Source organism: Nothobranchius furzeri, chromosome 5 (assembly GCF_043380555.1).
Source record: "Nothobranchius furzeri strain GRZ-AD chromosome 5, NfurGRZ-RIMD1, whole genome shotgun sequence".
In the NCBI taxonomy this organism is placed as follows: Eukaryota; Metazoa; Chordata; class Actinopteri; order Cyprinodontiformes; family Nothobranchiidae; genus Nothobranchius; species Nothobranchius furzeri.
Genome location: NC_091745.1, coordinates 67,149,997 through 67,166,267, shown reverse-complemented (window position 1 = coordinate 67,166,267; position 16,271 = coordinate 67,149,997). Strand labels below are relative to the sequence as shown.

At 42.7% G+C, this 16,271-nt stretch overlaps 1 protein-coding gene across 10 annotated transcripts in view; it reads left to right on the top strand.

The window, feature by feature from the left end:
- Positions 1–16,271, top strand: part of mef2d (myocyte enhancer factor 2d) — a 66,275-nt gene that overhangs the window by 39,207 nt on the left and 10,797 nt on the right. For 5 of the 10 annotated variants that reach the window (XM_054740942.2, XM_054740941.2, XM_054740940.2 and 2 more), the window contains exons 6-9: positions 5,576–5,754; positions 6,096–6,125; positions 13,787–13,904; positions 14,274–14,448. In XM_054740942.2, the coding sequence (XP_054596917.2) occupies positions 5,576–5,754; positions 6,096–6,125; positions 13,787–13,904; positions 14,274–14,448 (502 nt within the window). The remainder of the gene's footprint in view (positions 1–5,575; positions 5,755–6,095; positions 6,126–13,786; positions 13,905–14,273; positions 14,449–16,271) is intronic. The other 5 variants (XM_054740947.2, XM_054740937.2, XM_054740948.2 and 2 more) reach the window with 2 other exon arrangements.

Sequence of the window (16,271 nt, the reverse complement as noted above, 5' to 3'; positions counted from 1 at the left end):
TACACGTTTTATCTTTAGCTGTTTTTTTCTCTTGTGTCATTTGTTCTTCCTTTAGTATTACACCCTTTACCATGTTGTCCTGTATTGTTCCTGTTTTACTTTGTGCGTTGTCTTGCCCTTTCATTTTTAGCTTTACTTTTCTTTCTGCTACTTTTTCACCACTTTCCTCATTGTTTTGTGATTTCTATTTTTTTGGTTTTTATTGTAATTTAAAAATGTTTTTTCCTTCATAACTTTTTTCTCAATGCAAACGTCTTCTTATTTAAACTATACACTGTAAAAAGGAAAAGTTGATCCAACTTAAAAAATTGCTTCAATTGGTAACAAGCAATTTAATTAAGTTAATCCAACTCAGATTATTAGTACAATTTTAATAACTTAGGTTGGATAAACTACAATTTTAATAATTTAGGTTGGATAAACTTAATTAAATTGCTTGTTACAAATTGAAGCAATTCAATTAGGTTGATTAAACTATTCTTTTTTTTCAGTGTAATTCATATGTTCTCTGTGAAATGTGGTAGTGGATGAAGATAAAACCTGGAGCTTCAGTAAATGCAGCATGTGGCTTAATGCTTTTCTCCTTTCTGATGTTTCATGTAGAAAACAACTTTATGCCTTTAATCACTTCACCCAGACACTTCTCGTTCCGTTCTGTTCCTTTTCTCCCTTTACTAACTCTAACCCTTTACTCCCTCTGTGTTTTTCCCCTTATCGGCCCTTCCTTCCTGTCAGCTGATAACAGAGGTAGCGTTGGCTTGTTTTTGTTGTTGTTGTTGTCAGGTTGCATTTACCGACTTTGCGTGTGTAACTGAGATGAAGCGGAGTCACATGCCTCGGTCGATTGAGGGCAGCATCATGGAGGATTGCTATCTTCTATCACACACCCTCCTCTCCCGTCCATGGGGAATACCACATATGCCTGTGTGTGTGTGTCAGTTCTGGGAAAGTCCCCGCTGTCCCATTTTATTATTTTTTTAGCTGTGATTCTGCCTGTATTTAAGTCTACATGTTCAACCTCAGCAGCAATGATAGGCCGCTGACTGCTGGAGTCTCGTCATGACACCCACCTGACCACTATCACTTCCTCACAGCTCATTTAAAATCATCAAAACACACTAATTCAATGTTTTATGCAACTTATTGGATAAACGTTATATTTTAAATGTAGAAAATGCATTAATATGTAAAACAAGAAGCTGCTAAAATCATTTCACATGGAAACTTTTTATTGTGTGTTAGTGTTCAGCAGCTGTGTTGTTGTGTAGAGGATTGGAATGTGACAGTTGTGCACTTTCAAAATTCGATTCAATTCAATTCAAGTTCATTTATAAAGCGCCAAATCATGGCAAATCATGTTGTTGCAAGGCACATCACATAGTAAACATTCCAGTACAGGTCAGTTCATTAAGCCAATCAGTAAAATGTTTCCTATATAAGGAACTCAGCAAATTGCTCAAGTCACTGACTAGTGCCGGTGACTTTACAGCAATCCTCATACTAAGCACGCATTTAGCGACAGTGGAGAGGAAAACTCCCTTTTAACAGGAAGAAACCTCCAGAGGATCCTGGCTCAGTATAAGCAGCCATCCTCCACGACTCACTGGGGATCGAGAAGACAGAGCAGACACACACACATCCACACACACAACATATATACCAAGTAGTGTTTCTATGGTTAGATTGTGATTTCTTAGTAAATATTCTATTTGGTGAGAGATTAACTTTATTGTATTTATCCTAGTGAATCTATAATTAAACGGGTAAACTAGCAGTAGCACATTCAATGTCAAAGAAAGTAAAACATTTTTTCAGGAGAGGGAGAATGTTTAAGTGGTTAGCAACAGTGTTCAAGCTGATGGCCCCCACCATGAGGCCACCACAGCTCAGCAGAACATCACTGTAGCTTCTTCTGGGGAGAAAAACACTTAGAGAAAAAATAAAGTTAACAGCTGAAATAGCAGGAAATCATACAGTTAAAGAGCAGATTGTAGAAGAAAGTAGTAGAGTCTGGAAAGTGGTCAGTGTATCCTCCAGCAGTCTAAGCTTATAGCAGCATAACTACAGAGATAACTCTGGATAACCTAGCTCTTTAGATGGAGGCATGTTGGAGGCAGGGCAAGGGAGAGCCGTCTTTACCGACTGTACACTCCACCTCCCTCTACTCCCCCACTTGTCCAGATCTGGGCTAACATCAGATTTTAACCATAGGCCCTATCAAATAAAAATGTTTTAAGCCTTTTCTTAAAAGTAGACAAAGTGTCTGCCTCACAGACCAAAGCTGGGAGTTGGTTCCACAGGAGAGGAGCCTGATAGCTAATAGATCTGCCTCCCATCCTATTTTTATATATTCTGGGAACCACCAGTATACCTGCAGTCTGAGAACGAAGTGCTCGTTTAGGAACGTATGGAACAATCAGGTCACTGATGTATGATGGAGCTTGATTATTAAGAGCTTTATATGTGAGAAGAAGGATCTTAAAATCTATTCTGAATTTAACAGGTAGCCAATGTAGGGAAGCTAAGAGAGGAGAGATATGATCTCTCTTTTTAATTCTCATCAGAACTCCAGCTGCAGCATTTTGGACAAGCTGAAGACTTTTAACTACATTCTGTGGTCTTCCTGAGAGTAATGAATTACTGTAATCCAGTCTTGATGTAATAAATGCATGAACTAGTTTTTCAGCATCATTCCTGGAAAGGATGCTTATAATCTTAGCAATATTCCGAAGGTGGAAAAAGCAAATCCTACAAACCTGTTTAACATGGAATTTGAATGACATTTCTTGGTCAAACATAACACCAAGGTTCCTTTCCTTTTCTGAATTTCAGGTCCAAAGATGAGAACATCAGTTTTGTCTTGATTTAAAAGCAGAAAGTTGTGAGCCATCCAATTTATTATGCCTTCAAGACAAGCCTGTAATCTAACTAACCGATTAGGTTCATCAGGGTTAATGCATAGATATAACTTGAGTATCGTCAGCATAACAGTGCAAGTTTATCCCATGCTGTGTAATGATTTTACCAATTGAAAGCATATATATAGTAAAAAGAATTGGTCCAAGCACTGAACCCTGTGGTACTCCACAAGTAATCCTGGAGTAAGAAGAAGATTTGTCATGTACATTTACAAAAATATATCATCAGACAGGTAGGATTTAAACCAGCCTAGCGCTGTTCTAATGATCCCTACAACATGTTCAAGCCTTTCTAAAAGAACATTGTGATCAACTGTGTCAAAAGCAGCACTGAGATCTAACAAGACTAGAACAGACACAAGATTCTTATCTAAGGCCATGAGAATATCATTTGTAACTTTCATTAATGCAGTTTCGGTGTTGTGATACACTCTAAAACCAGACTGAAATTCCTCAAACAGATCATTAATGTTTAAATGCTCACATACTTGGTTGGCCATTATTTTCTCAAGGAATTTGGATAAAAATGGAAGGTTAGAAATTGGTCTATAATTCATTGGGTCATCTGGATCCAGAGAAGGTTTCTTAAGTAAATGTTTGATTACAGCAACCTTAAAATCCTGTGGTACGAATCCATTACTAAGGATAGATTGATTATATCTAGAATGGGGAGCAGTAACCAAAAGAAATGCATCTTTAAATAATTTGGTTGGGATTGGATCTAAAATGAGAGTTGAAGGTTTAGATGAAGCTAATATTTTTGATAACTCTGAAAGCTCAATTGGATCAAAGTAGTTCAAACACAGATGAGGTTCTACAGTTACCTCTGATGCTGCCTCACTGAGGAAGAAGAAATTGCATTAGGGATGATGCAAATGATTTTGTTTCCAATAGAATACATTTTACTCATGAAAATCCCATAAAGTCGTTGTTGTTGAGGGCTAAGGGAGTAGATGGTTCAGAGCTATGTTTCTGTGTAAGTTTGGCAACTGTACTGAAAAGAAATGTTGGAATATTCTTACTCTCCTCAATTTTTCAATGAAAAATAAGCAGTTCTAGCTTGTCAAAGCATATTTTTATAAAGCACAAGACTATTTTTCCAGGATAAGTAGGACTAGAGTGCCGTGTTCTCTCCAGTTTTCTAGAGTTTTGTTTTAAAGTTCGTAAATGAGAATTAAACCAGGTAGCCAAATTCCTGTGCTTAATTTCCTTCTTTTGTAAAGGAGCAACATCATCTAATGCCACACGTAATGGAGTAGCATTATGAACTTAAAAGAGGGTATGTGAACCGGTAAAGCTCTGTAATGTGGCCCGTCGTGTTGCTGGAACGTCCCTATTAAACAGACAGGACTCAACTGTTAAGTGGATTAAAGGACTATAAGATTTTTCTTCTATTCCACATCTTTTCTTGTTGTGGACAACCCTCTGTAAAAGAATTAAATCAACACTAATCATACTTCAGCTTAATTTATTCATCAGTGGCTGTGAATTTGCTTTAATTAGACTTGCTGCAAAGACCAAACATGTTTTCTTGGATTTAGGGTGTCTAAAATCCAGAATGCACAGATAGAATTGAGGTATTAGACATTAAAAATGATAAAACATGGAACGTTGTAGAATTTGTTTATTATCTAGATGTGATTTAAAGTTGAACGGTGGAACTTCTGGCAACAAATAAAAGAAAAAAATAATTCTGAAGCTGCAGCTTCTGGAAACATCGCCATCATACGACACACGTATAAATGAAAACAGATTATGCACACTACACTATACATGTGTTATATTAATACAATAGTTTTATATAGACAGCTTATTTTGCAGAAACACTTTATTCTTTTCATCTACATACAGATTTTAAGCCCTTTCTAATAAAGGTTTGATTGTTCAATTCAATTGAAACACTTTTTACCCAAATTTTGTTTAATTATATATATATATATATATATATATATATATATATATATATATATATATATATATATAAAGTAGAAAATAATAGTCAATAATAAAACAGTAACTTACAAGTGTTTATGCTGCAGAAGGTGTAAACTTTATTTATTAAAAAAACATGTTAAACTGGGAAAAACATTCAAATTGTGACAATTTCTAGTATTTGATCCTCTAATAGGTGTTAAATGTGAGGTAACAGGTGATTACTCTGTATTGTGAGGTTGTTTTACAATTTCACTCCTTCCACAGCTTAATGACACTGAAACTGACTTGTTAAGATAAATATTTTTCACTTTTCAAGATGGAAAGAGCCCAGAGACATTTAGGTGTTTTTGTTTACACCGCGCCGAGACGAGTGAAACAAAAGAGAAGAGAGAGGTAGGGAGACGGCGAGAGCGGGAGTAAAATAGTTCAGGAGAGAGCGTGGCTCGGTTTTGATGTGGGGGAGCTGTAGAGAATATAAGAACGCCACGCCGCCAAAAGATAAAAAGGCAAATGAAAACATTGTTTGAGCTGCCGAGACGACGAGGAGCGTGTTGTGTGTCTAAAGGGATCCAAGTCGCTAATGAGAACACACAAACTCAAAGGCAAAAGCAGACTAGCGCTGTTCACAGGTAGTCACTGAGAACATCAGAACAGACGGGAACACAAGCCTCCTCCTCACCTGCCTCTTCACTAAACCTCACTCTTCATTTGTCTCTCTCCAGCTAACGGCTACATCAGTGCCAGGGCCTCTCCGGGCCTCCTGTCCGTATCCAATGGCAACAGCCTGGGGAAAGTAGTCCCGGCTAAGTCTCCACCTCCACCTAGCCCTCAGATGGTCAACAGCCGCAAGCCCGACCTGAGGGTCATCACCTCGCAGAGTGGCAAGAGCCTAATGCAGCTGGTGAGCAGATGGACAATAACTGTGGATACAAAACTTTCATTTTCCCCTTATCTTCTGTTTTTTATGAGAAAAAAACTAAAATAACTGCTCAGTGTCATGCAAATCATCATGTTTTATACATTATTTTAATTCTATTCTTATTTTTACATCCGGTGCAAAATCTGAGACCGAATCCTAAAAATCATCAGTTGTGATTAAAAATCCCTGAGTGTTGCATAATCACCAACCCGCCTTTGATGGAGTTTTTAATCAATAAGAAGAATGCAGCAAACAGACGGAAGTGATCAGAAATTTAACGTGCTCTGCTTCTTTCGCTCCCTCCTCTTCCACCGCCCGAGCAGACGGAGGAAGAGCTGGAGTTGGTGAGTGAGGTGAATAGATTTTTAGAGTTTCAGCCTCGTGGATGTGGTGTCAAACCCTGTGTGATCTCACTGAGCATGAGTGTGACGCTGTCAGCAACTGCATCCCATCAGCATTAACACAGCTATAGGGTTATGAGAGAAATCCACGGGAGCAACGAGTCAGCTTTTAAACGGGAAAAAGTTCATCTGGTTGCTTCTGTTCATGGAAGACTGAGGTTTTATTGGTTGTGCAGGTGAGACTCTAGCTGATAAAATATATTACGGACTTAAGAAATAAAAATTGGTTTGTGCTTTAAATGAGTGGAGTTATGTCCCGTTTAAAGCTAACTTTGTTTAAAATGATTTAATGTGCAGAGAATGCCTTCTAGACAGAATCACAGCCATTCAAGTTGTCATCAGACATCTTTTTTTTTTTTCAAATAGTGGGCCTCAAACTCGATGCTGAGGACCAGTACCAGTCTGTAGATTATTTGGTATCAGGGCACCTTGTTTTAAAGGGGACATATTATAACTATTCTTAAGTTATATTAGTCCTGTGGTTGATACAAAACATGTTTATGAAGTTTTTTGCTCTAAATCCCTCTCACAAAAACCAATCTCGGTGGTTTCATTTTTGATATTTTCAGTACTCTCCAAAATGAGCCATTTCAGTGCTCTGTCACTTTGAGGAAACAACCTGTAGCTGGCCACTCCCACCCATCCCCCACTCAGGTTGCTGTAAGCTAAGAAGCTCAGATATCCATATGGGACCCAGGCTAGACCTGCTGCTCCTCCACCAGCAGCTCTCTTGCATGTGGGATAATCTGAGATTACTTCTGTAATGTAAAGCGCAGTATACATAAAATGTATTATTATTATTATTGGGGTGGTTCCATTCTAATTTCCCTGTTTGTGACATCACAAACTTTTTAAAACAGCTTGTGTTAGGCTTCTAATTCCTAAAACCAAACCTTATTGACAGGAAAGTGATGGACGGATATTTTTCCACGTTTTGAGTGCTTATAGAGGCGGAAACCCACATGGCAGCACAAAAGAATGCAAAAAAGGAGTTTTGCATGAAACAAATACCAAAATCGTTGAAATGATATTTGATTATTACATTTTTGATGAGAGGATTGCTACCATCAACTTTCATTGTCTCTATTAATGCACATCAATAGCAGTATCTGTAGGACTTTGACTTTACATTAAAACATAATGTGATAATAAATTACATGCATGTTTTTGTTAAAAATAAAACCATAAAGGTTATTTATTTATTTATTTATGTTGTCTAAAATGTCTGAAAACAGTCCAAAGAAACTAACTGGAATCTCATTAAAATTCTAAAACTGAATCAATGATGGAAACTGTACTGAGTTCTCCTCCAACAGATGACATTAAAACAAAAAGCATGGATGAAAACGGTTAGCATGCTGTTTACTGCTGAGTGAACCTGGTTGTTCTTATTAACAGCCATGTTAATCAAACTAAGTATTCCTGCCTTTGAAGGCTAATCTCATCTTAATGATGTAATTATATTCAGACGGACGAACCAGCACTTTGATTATAAAGACTGACATTAGCTAATAACATCAAATAGGTTTGGAGAAAAAAATAACTGACACAATATTAGCATAAGAGAACTCATTTTTGCAGCTAGCTGTTTACTTTTAATAACCACATCAAATGTCTGCAGCCAGAACACTGTCTGTATTTTATATTGGTATTGCTAAATTTAATACCATTATTGTAATCAAATTTTCCTAATATTTTGCAACTAATTCTGACAAAGAAAAAAGCAATTTATTATATTTTTTTTTCGTTGAGGGTGGTAAGGTGAGGGATCAGACAAAGAGCAGCCTGAAGACCTCTTATGAAGAATTATATAAATAAATGGAAACCGTGTTCCCTCGCCCGGACGTGGGTCTCCGGGGACCCCCTCTGGAGCCAGGCCTGGAGGTGGGGAACGTTGGCGAGCGCCTGGTGGCCGGGCTTTCACCCATGGAGCCCGGCTGGGCACAGCCCGAAGAGGAAACGTGGGTCCTCCTTCCCATGGGCTCACCACTCGTGGGAGGGGCCAAAAGGGTTGGGTGCAGTGTGTGACGGGTGGTAGTCGAGGGCAGGGACCTTGGCGGTCTGATCCTCGGCTACAGAAGCTGGCTCTTGGCACATGGAATGTCACCTCTCTGGTGGGGAAGGAGCCTGAGTTGGTGTGTGAGGTTGAGAGGTTCCGACTAGATATAGTCGGACTCACCTCAATGCATGGCTCTGGCTCTGGAACCAGTTTCCTTGAGAGGGGTTGGACTTTCTACCACTCTGGAGTTGCTCCCACTGAGAGGCGCCGAGCAGGGGTGGGCACACTAGTTGCCCCCATCTTGGTTCCTGTACGTTGGGGTTTACCCCAGTGAATGGGAGGGTAGCCTCCCGCCGCCTACGTGTGGGGGGACGTGTTCTGACTGTGGTCTGTGCTTATGCACCAAACTACAGTTCAGACTACCCACCCTTTTTGGAGACCTTGGAGGGGGTGCTGGAAAGCGCTCCTTCCGGTGACTCCCTCGTTCTGCTGGGGGACTTTAACGCTCACGTGGGCAACAGTAGTGAGACCTGGAGAGGTGTAGTTGGGAGGAAAGGCCCCCCTGATCTGAATTTGAGTGGTGGTTTGTTATTGGACTTCTGTGCCAGTTATGTATTGTCCATAATAAACACCATGTTCAGACATAAAGGTGTCCATGTATGCTCTTGGCACCAGGACACCTTAGGCCGCAGCTCGATGATCAACTTGTGGCCGCATGTCTTAGACACCCAGGTGAAGAGAGGGGCGGAGCTGTCAACTGACCACTACCTGGTGGTGAGTTGGCTCAGATGGTGGGGGAGGATGCCGGTCAGACCAGGCAGGCCCAAACGTATTGCGAGGGTCTGCTGGGAACATCTGGCTGTCTCCTGTCAGAAGGAGCTTCAATTCCCACCTCCGACAGAGCTTCCAAAATGTTCCGGGAGAGGAAGGGGACATTAAATCTGAATGGACCCTGTTCCGTGCCTCCATTGTTGAGGCGGCCGACCGGAGCTGTGGTCGCAGGATTGTCTGTGCCTATCGTGGTGGCAACCCCCGAACCCGCTGGTGGATACCGGTGGCTAGGGATTCTGTCAAGCTGAAGAAAGAGTCCTGTCAGGTCTTTTTGCCCTGTGGGACTCCAAAGGCAGCTGACGGGTACAGGCAGTCCAAGCGAAACGCATCTCGGGTGGTCGCCAAGGCAAAAACCTGGGCATGGGAGGAGTTCGATGAGACCATGGAGCAAGACTTCCGTACGGCTTCGAAGAGATTCTGGTCCACCATCCGGCACCTCAGGGGGGAAAGCAGTGCACTACCAACACTATCTATAGTGGGGACGGTGTGCTGCTGACCTCTACTCAGGACTTTGTGGATCGGTGGGCAGAATACTTCGAAGACCTCCTCAATCCCACTGACACGTCTTCCAGTGAGGAAGCAGAGTCTGGGCACTTTGGGTTGGCCTCTCTGAGGTCACTGAGGTGGTTAAAAAGGTCCTCTGTTGCAAGGCTCCAGGGGTGGATGAGATCCGCCTGGAGTTCCTTAGGGCTCTGGATGTTGTGGGGCTGTGTTGGCTGACGTGGCTCTGCAATATTGCGTGGACATCGGGGGCAGTCCCACTAAAATGGCAGACTGGGGTGGTGGTCCCCTTATTTGAAAAGGGGGACTGCAGGGTGTGTTCCAACTACAGGGAGATCACACTCCTGAGCCCTCCTGGTTAGGTCTATTCAAGGGTTCTGAAGAGGAGGGTCCGTTGGATTGTTGAACCTCCAATTCAGGAGTAATGTGGTTTTCGTCCCGGCCGTGGAACACTGGACCAGCTCTATACCCTTAGGAGTATCCTGGAGGGTGCGTGGGAATTTGCCCAACCAGTCTACATGGGTTTTGTGGATTTGGAAAAGGCGTTTGACCGCTTCCCTCGAGGGGCCCTGCGGGGGGGTACTCTGGGAGTATGGGGTACCAGGCCCTCTGATACGGGCTGTTAGGTCCCTGTATGACTGGTGTTAGAGCTTAGTCCGCATTGCCAGCAGTAAGTTGGGCTCGTTCCCAGTGAGAGTTGGACCCCGCCAAGGCTGCCCTTTGTCACTGATTCTGTTCATAACCTTTATAGACAGGATTTCTAGGCGCAGCCAACATGTGGAGGGCATCCGTTTTGGTGGCCTGAGGATCAGGTCTCTGCTTTTTGCAGATGATGTGGTCCTGTTGGCTTCATCAGAATGTGATCTTCAGCTTTCGCTGGAGCGGTTCGCAGCAGTGTGAAGCAGCTGGGATGAGAATCAGCTCCTCTAAATCTGAGACCATGGTCTTGATTCGGAAAAGGGTAGAATGCCTTCTCCGGGTCAGGGATGAGGTCCTGCCCCAAGTGGAGGAGTTTATGTACCTCGGGGTCTTGTTCATGAGTGAGGGAAAACTGGAGCGTGAGATCGATAGGCAGATTGGTGCTGCATCTGCAGTGATGCGGGCGTTGTACCGGTCTGTCGTGGTGAAGAGAGAGCTGAGTCAGAAGGCGAAGCTCTCGATTTACCAGTTATACCCTCACCTATGGTCATGAGGATTGGGTAGTGACCGAAAGAACAAGATCGCGGATACAAACGGCCAAAATGAGTTTTCTCCGAAGAGTGGCTGGGTTCTCCCTTAGAGATAGGGTGAGAAGCTCGGTCATTCGGAAGGGGCTTGGAGTAGACCCGCTGCTCCTCCACATCGAGAGGAGCCAGTTGAGGTGGCTCGGGCATCTGGTCAGGATGCCTCCTGGACTCCTCCCTGGTGAGGTTTTCTGGGCACGTCCAACCGGGAGGAGACCTAAAGGTAGACCCAGGACACGGTGGAGGGACTATGTGTCTCACCTGGCCAGGGAACGCCTTGGGATTCCCCCGGAGAAGCTGGCCCAAGTGGCTGGGGAGAGGGAAGTCTGGGCCTCTCGCCTTAGGTTACTGCCCCCGTGACCCGACTCCGGATAATTGGATGAAAATGGATGGATGGATGGTGGTAAGCGTTAAGATCATACTAATGTAATGAATAATATTAATTAAAATAAAAACAAAAATTTAAATCTAAAATGACCTTTTAATTTGTTTACAATTATTCTCTTATTTTTTATTTAATTTGTGTGTGTGTGTGTGTGTGTGTGTGTGTGTGTGTGTGTGTGTGTGTGTGTGTGTGTGTGTGTGTGTGTGTGTGTGTGTGTGTGTTATTGAGTAAGCTATTGGAACTAAAAATTAACCTCAAAGGGTTAACACATTTTCATATTGACTTAAAGGGGGGCATATTATGAAAAACTCACCTTCTGCATCCATCTTTGCTGCCCATGTGCATCTCTTTTGTCTCTATAAGCACTCCAAATGTTTAAAAAAAGCCACCTGTGTTTGGTTTTTTGGAAGTTATATGCCTAAAAGATGAGTTTGTGATGTCACATTAGAAAAAATAACGCTTCCTGCTTGTACGAGAGAGCTACTGCTTTTGGAGAAAGAAAATCTTTTATATAGCACCTCTCAAGATAAAAATCACGAGGTGCTTCACAAGAACAAAAAATTCAAAATATAAGAAAGAAATTTTTTTTAGTTATTAAAAATATGGTTAAGATGAGAAAAAAATGTGATCAAAAATGTAAGGAAAGGAAAAGAGGGAAATCAGTGAATCTCAGGAAAGGCGGAGTTGGAAGAAAGAACAGAATAAGGAGAGGGAAGTGATGAAGGACATGCAAAAACTAGCTTGAACAAGTGAGTTTTCAGCTGTTTTTTTAACGGAGACCTCTGAGTCCAGATCTCAAGCTCAGAGGGAGAGTTCCAGAGTCTGGTGGCCACAACAGCAAATGATCTGTCATCTGTGGTCTTTAAAAGCAGTGCTTCTACTCTGAGCTCTGCCCAGATATCAGAGCTTCTCAGCTTATAGCAGCCTGAGTGGGAGATAGGTGGACGTGGCCAGTTCCAGCTTGTTTTCTTAAAGTGAGAGCACCCCGAAACCGCTCAATCTGTAAGGTACTGAAAATTTCAAAAATAAATGCCTGAAAATACTTTGTGAGAAGTCTTTTGTAAGTTTGTTCTGTGTGTTTCATCCAACTGCGTCACTTGGTTCTTTTTTTAACACAGCAAACAAAATATCTAAGTGATGCCGTTTATGTGAGAGGGATTTAATGCAAATTACTTCATAAGCACATTTATTTCGACCATTGAACAATTAAAATTTGAAAACACAGTCATACTTTGTCCCCTTTGCCTTTAGTTTATTTTGTTTGTTTCAGAAGTAAACTCTTGTTTTGTTTTGTAATGTTGGAAATGATCACAAGTCATTTTCCTATCTATTCATGAAATCAGAAGTCCAGTAAATATGGCTGACCCAGTGGTGCCTGGCCCAGAGTGACATTGGTGCATCACAAATAGACTTTAGAGAGGAAATATGAAGGGAAGTGGAGCAACCAGCTGACTCTCTGCTGTGTGTTAAAGCAGCTCGGCATGTGCATGTTTGGTTTCATCTGTGTCTCAGTTCAGAGGATCAGAGCGAGGGAAGCTCACAAAGTCTCCAGCCTGGAACACAGATGGGCATGTCAGCCTCGGATACACTGACCCCATTCGGTCCTAGACACACACACACACACACACACACACACACACACACACACCTCATAACAAACCCACACCTCACACTGAGTATTTATTCCTGCCTTCCTCGTGCACTCGAATTCTATTCTAGTAAATACCCCCCCCTTCTTTCAGCCTTGCCGATGCATGCGTTCCTGTCAGCATGATTCTCCAGCACGACGCTACCTCTCATAACACCTTTTCCACCGTGACTCTACATAACATGAGCGCCGGGCCCTGCCGACAGCGTTGTCTTGCCAACGCCACCTTGAGATGCGAGAATTTTCTCATCTTTCATGATGATGTTAAATTGTCACAGAAAAGTTGAACACCTCAGGGAGAAGTAAGGCGGCTGGATTTATTTATTTTCTCTTGCAGGGAACAAGATGTCTGGATGTAGAATGATGTTAAACATATCTGACACTTCAGTGCACCGGCAAATGAAGCAATCTGTTAATGAAGCTAATTCTTTTATTAGTGTTTTTTTTTTTGTTTTAGTAATGTTTTCTAAATGAAAAATTTTAAGTGGAGTAGAAACAAAAATCAGCTTTTAATGAAAAGTTGCTTCACATCAGTCTGTTAATGCAAAGAAAAATATGTTTAGGGTAAATTTTCCAGTAGCTGAGTTGTTCTTGGTCACATTGCTGCACGGTGCCATGCACATGCTAACTATTATCATTATTGCTGCTGAAAATGATGAAGTCATGAGCCTTGAACTGCTACGCTCATCCCATATAAGGCAACAAAAATGCTTGATTTGTGAAGGAACAGGATTAAGAGCCATAGCTTTGGATCCATGTAGTGACTTTCAGTAGTACGGTGCACATTTTAGGGTGTTTTGGACAGAAATGTCATTGATGCTATGTGTGTTCCAGATTTGTCTCATGTATAATTACATAAGCTCTAAATTGCTCCAGGAAATAATAGTGTAGCATAAATTAGCTAAGCTCTGCAAAAAGAAATGCAGAAAAGGGCATCTAGAGTAAATTTCACACTTTTTTTAATATTCAATGGTATCTTCTATTTATTGGCTAATATGGAATCCTTTTGTCCCATCTCCTCCCCAGAATGCTCAGAGACTAGGTGGCTCACAGGTGACACAGCCTCTCACCACCCCTGTGGTCTCCGTGGCAACACCCAGCCTCCTTGCACCGTTCCCCAGCATGCAGACGGCCTACAACACTGGTAAGTTACCCTCACGTTCAGGCAGGATGGTTTCCGTTTGTCTGTGCGGGAAAAAAAGGATTTTAAATCAACGGTAAAGAGGAAAGCTTACAATAAAAAAAGTCTAAACTGTGTCATGAAAAATTTGAAGTGCCATGTAGAAGAACTTGCAGTATGATGCCACAAACCACTATGAATATTCACTTTGTTCATTGTGTGAGAGCTTCTGGAATGATTCTACTTCAAAGGTCTACATGAATATGGATTAGCCCTGATTAATATTGATATAGCAGAGAGTTTTATGATGTAAAACAATCCTCCCCTCACCCTCCTCCTCGTCTTATTACCTCTCTTTCTCCCTCTGTCTTCTCCTCCATCCGTTAATCCCAGAGTACCAGCTGACGAGTGCAGATCTCACGGCGCTTCAGACGTTCACACCACCCGGGCTGGTGCCTGGCAACATGGCTGCCTGGCAACAGCAATCAGCCGTCTCTCAGCAACAACAACAACAACAGCAGCAGCAGCAGCAGCAGCAGCTGACTTTGGCGTCACTCAATAACTTGGTGTAAGTTCACTTTTTTGAAAACCGATGTTTTGTGTGAGGCCCACGTCTAAAGTCCCACCTCTGAACAGAGCTTGGGTATCACTCCAGCTGTTGTTAATGTATCCTTCTGGTGACCTACATACCCCCCCACCCCCAAACTGAGCCAAGCTCCTAGTAACAACGCTGCCAGCTGTGTTATCTGCTGCTAGGTGTTTTAAACTCTAAAGAACAACATTAACTCTGATTTTTCCTGCTGGTTATTGAGATTCTGGTTTTGAATTACGTTCACCCTCCAGGTTAGGATGTCTTGTCTTGGAAGAGATCTACATATTTGGTTATTCCTAACATGCACTGCTAGTGAGTTTTCATATGTTTTATTTTACCCAAATTAATTGTGCCACTTTGATCAGCACACACCAACATCATGAGAATAAAAATATCTACCATAAGGCCGAAGGTGCAAACAAATCATACTTTGTCTGGAAAAATGCTCAAAAGAACTTTGTCGTCTTCCTCCACTTCTCCGGGTCCGGGTCGCAGGGGCAGCATCCCAACTAGGGAACTCACGACCGTCCTCTCCTCGGCCACCTCCACCAGCTCCTCCCGCACGACCCCAAGTCGTTCCCGGACCAGATTGGAGATGTAACCGCTCCAACGTGTCCTGGGTCGACCCGGGGGCCTCCTGCCGGCAGGACATGCCCAAAACACCTCCCCAGGGAGGCGTCTAGGAGGCATCCTGACCAGATGCCCAAACCACCTCAACTGACTCCTTTCGATCCGGAGGAGCAGCGGTTCTACTCCGAGTCCCTCCCGAATGTCCTAGCTCCTCACCCTATCTCTAAGGCTGAGCCCGGCCACCCTATGGAGGGAACTCATTTCGGCTGCTTGTATCCGCAATCTCGTTTTTTTGGTCATTACCCAAAGCTCCTGACCATAGGTGAAGATTGGGACGTAGATCGACCGGTAAATCGAGAGCCTGGCTTTCTGGCTCAGCTCCCTCTTCACCACGACAGATCGGCTCAGCGTCCGCATCACTGCAGACGCCGAACCAATCCGCCTGTCGATCTCCCGATCCCTCCTACCTCACTCGTGAACAAGACCCCGAGATACTTAAACTCCTCCACTTGAGGTAGGACCTCTCCCCCGACCCGGAGTTGGCAAGCCACCCTTTTCCGGTCGAGAACCATGGTCTCAGATTTGGAGGTGCTGATCCTCATCCCAGCCGCTTCACACTCGGCTGCAAACCTACCCAGCAAGAGCTGAAGGTCAGAGCTGGGTGAAGCTAGGAGGACCACATCATCTGCAAAAAGCAGAGACGAGATTCTCCTGCCACCAAACTCGACACACTCCACACCACGGCTGCGCGTAGAAATTCTGTCCATAAAGGTAATGAACAGAACTGGTGACAAAAGACAGCCCTGGCGGAGTCCTGCCCTCACCAGGAACAGATCCGACTATCCGGCTATGCGGACCAAACTCGCACTCCTCTGGTAAAGGGACTGAATGGCCCTTAACAGAAAGCCACCCACCCCATACTCCTGGAGCGTCCCCCACAGGGTGACCCTGGGGACACGGTCATAAGCCTTCTCCAAATCCACAAAACACATGTGGATTGGTCAAAAGAACTTGAGGGGTTTATTTAATGAATCAGAAATAAATTAAGATGTTTGGTGGTAAATTTTAATATTATTGATTTTTCTTATTAATTTTATTTTACTATTTAAAGTTGTGGAACACAGAAAAAAAATGTATTAATTATTTCTGGTTACAATTTGTCACTCTGAGTTTTTCATGCAGGCTGAACATGAAATAACTGCATTAGCTTCTGATGGTAAAACAATAGG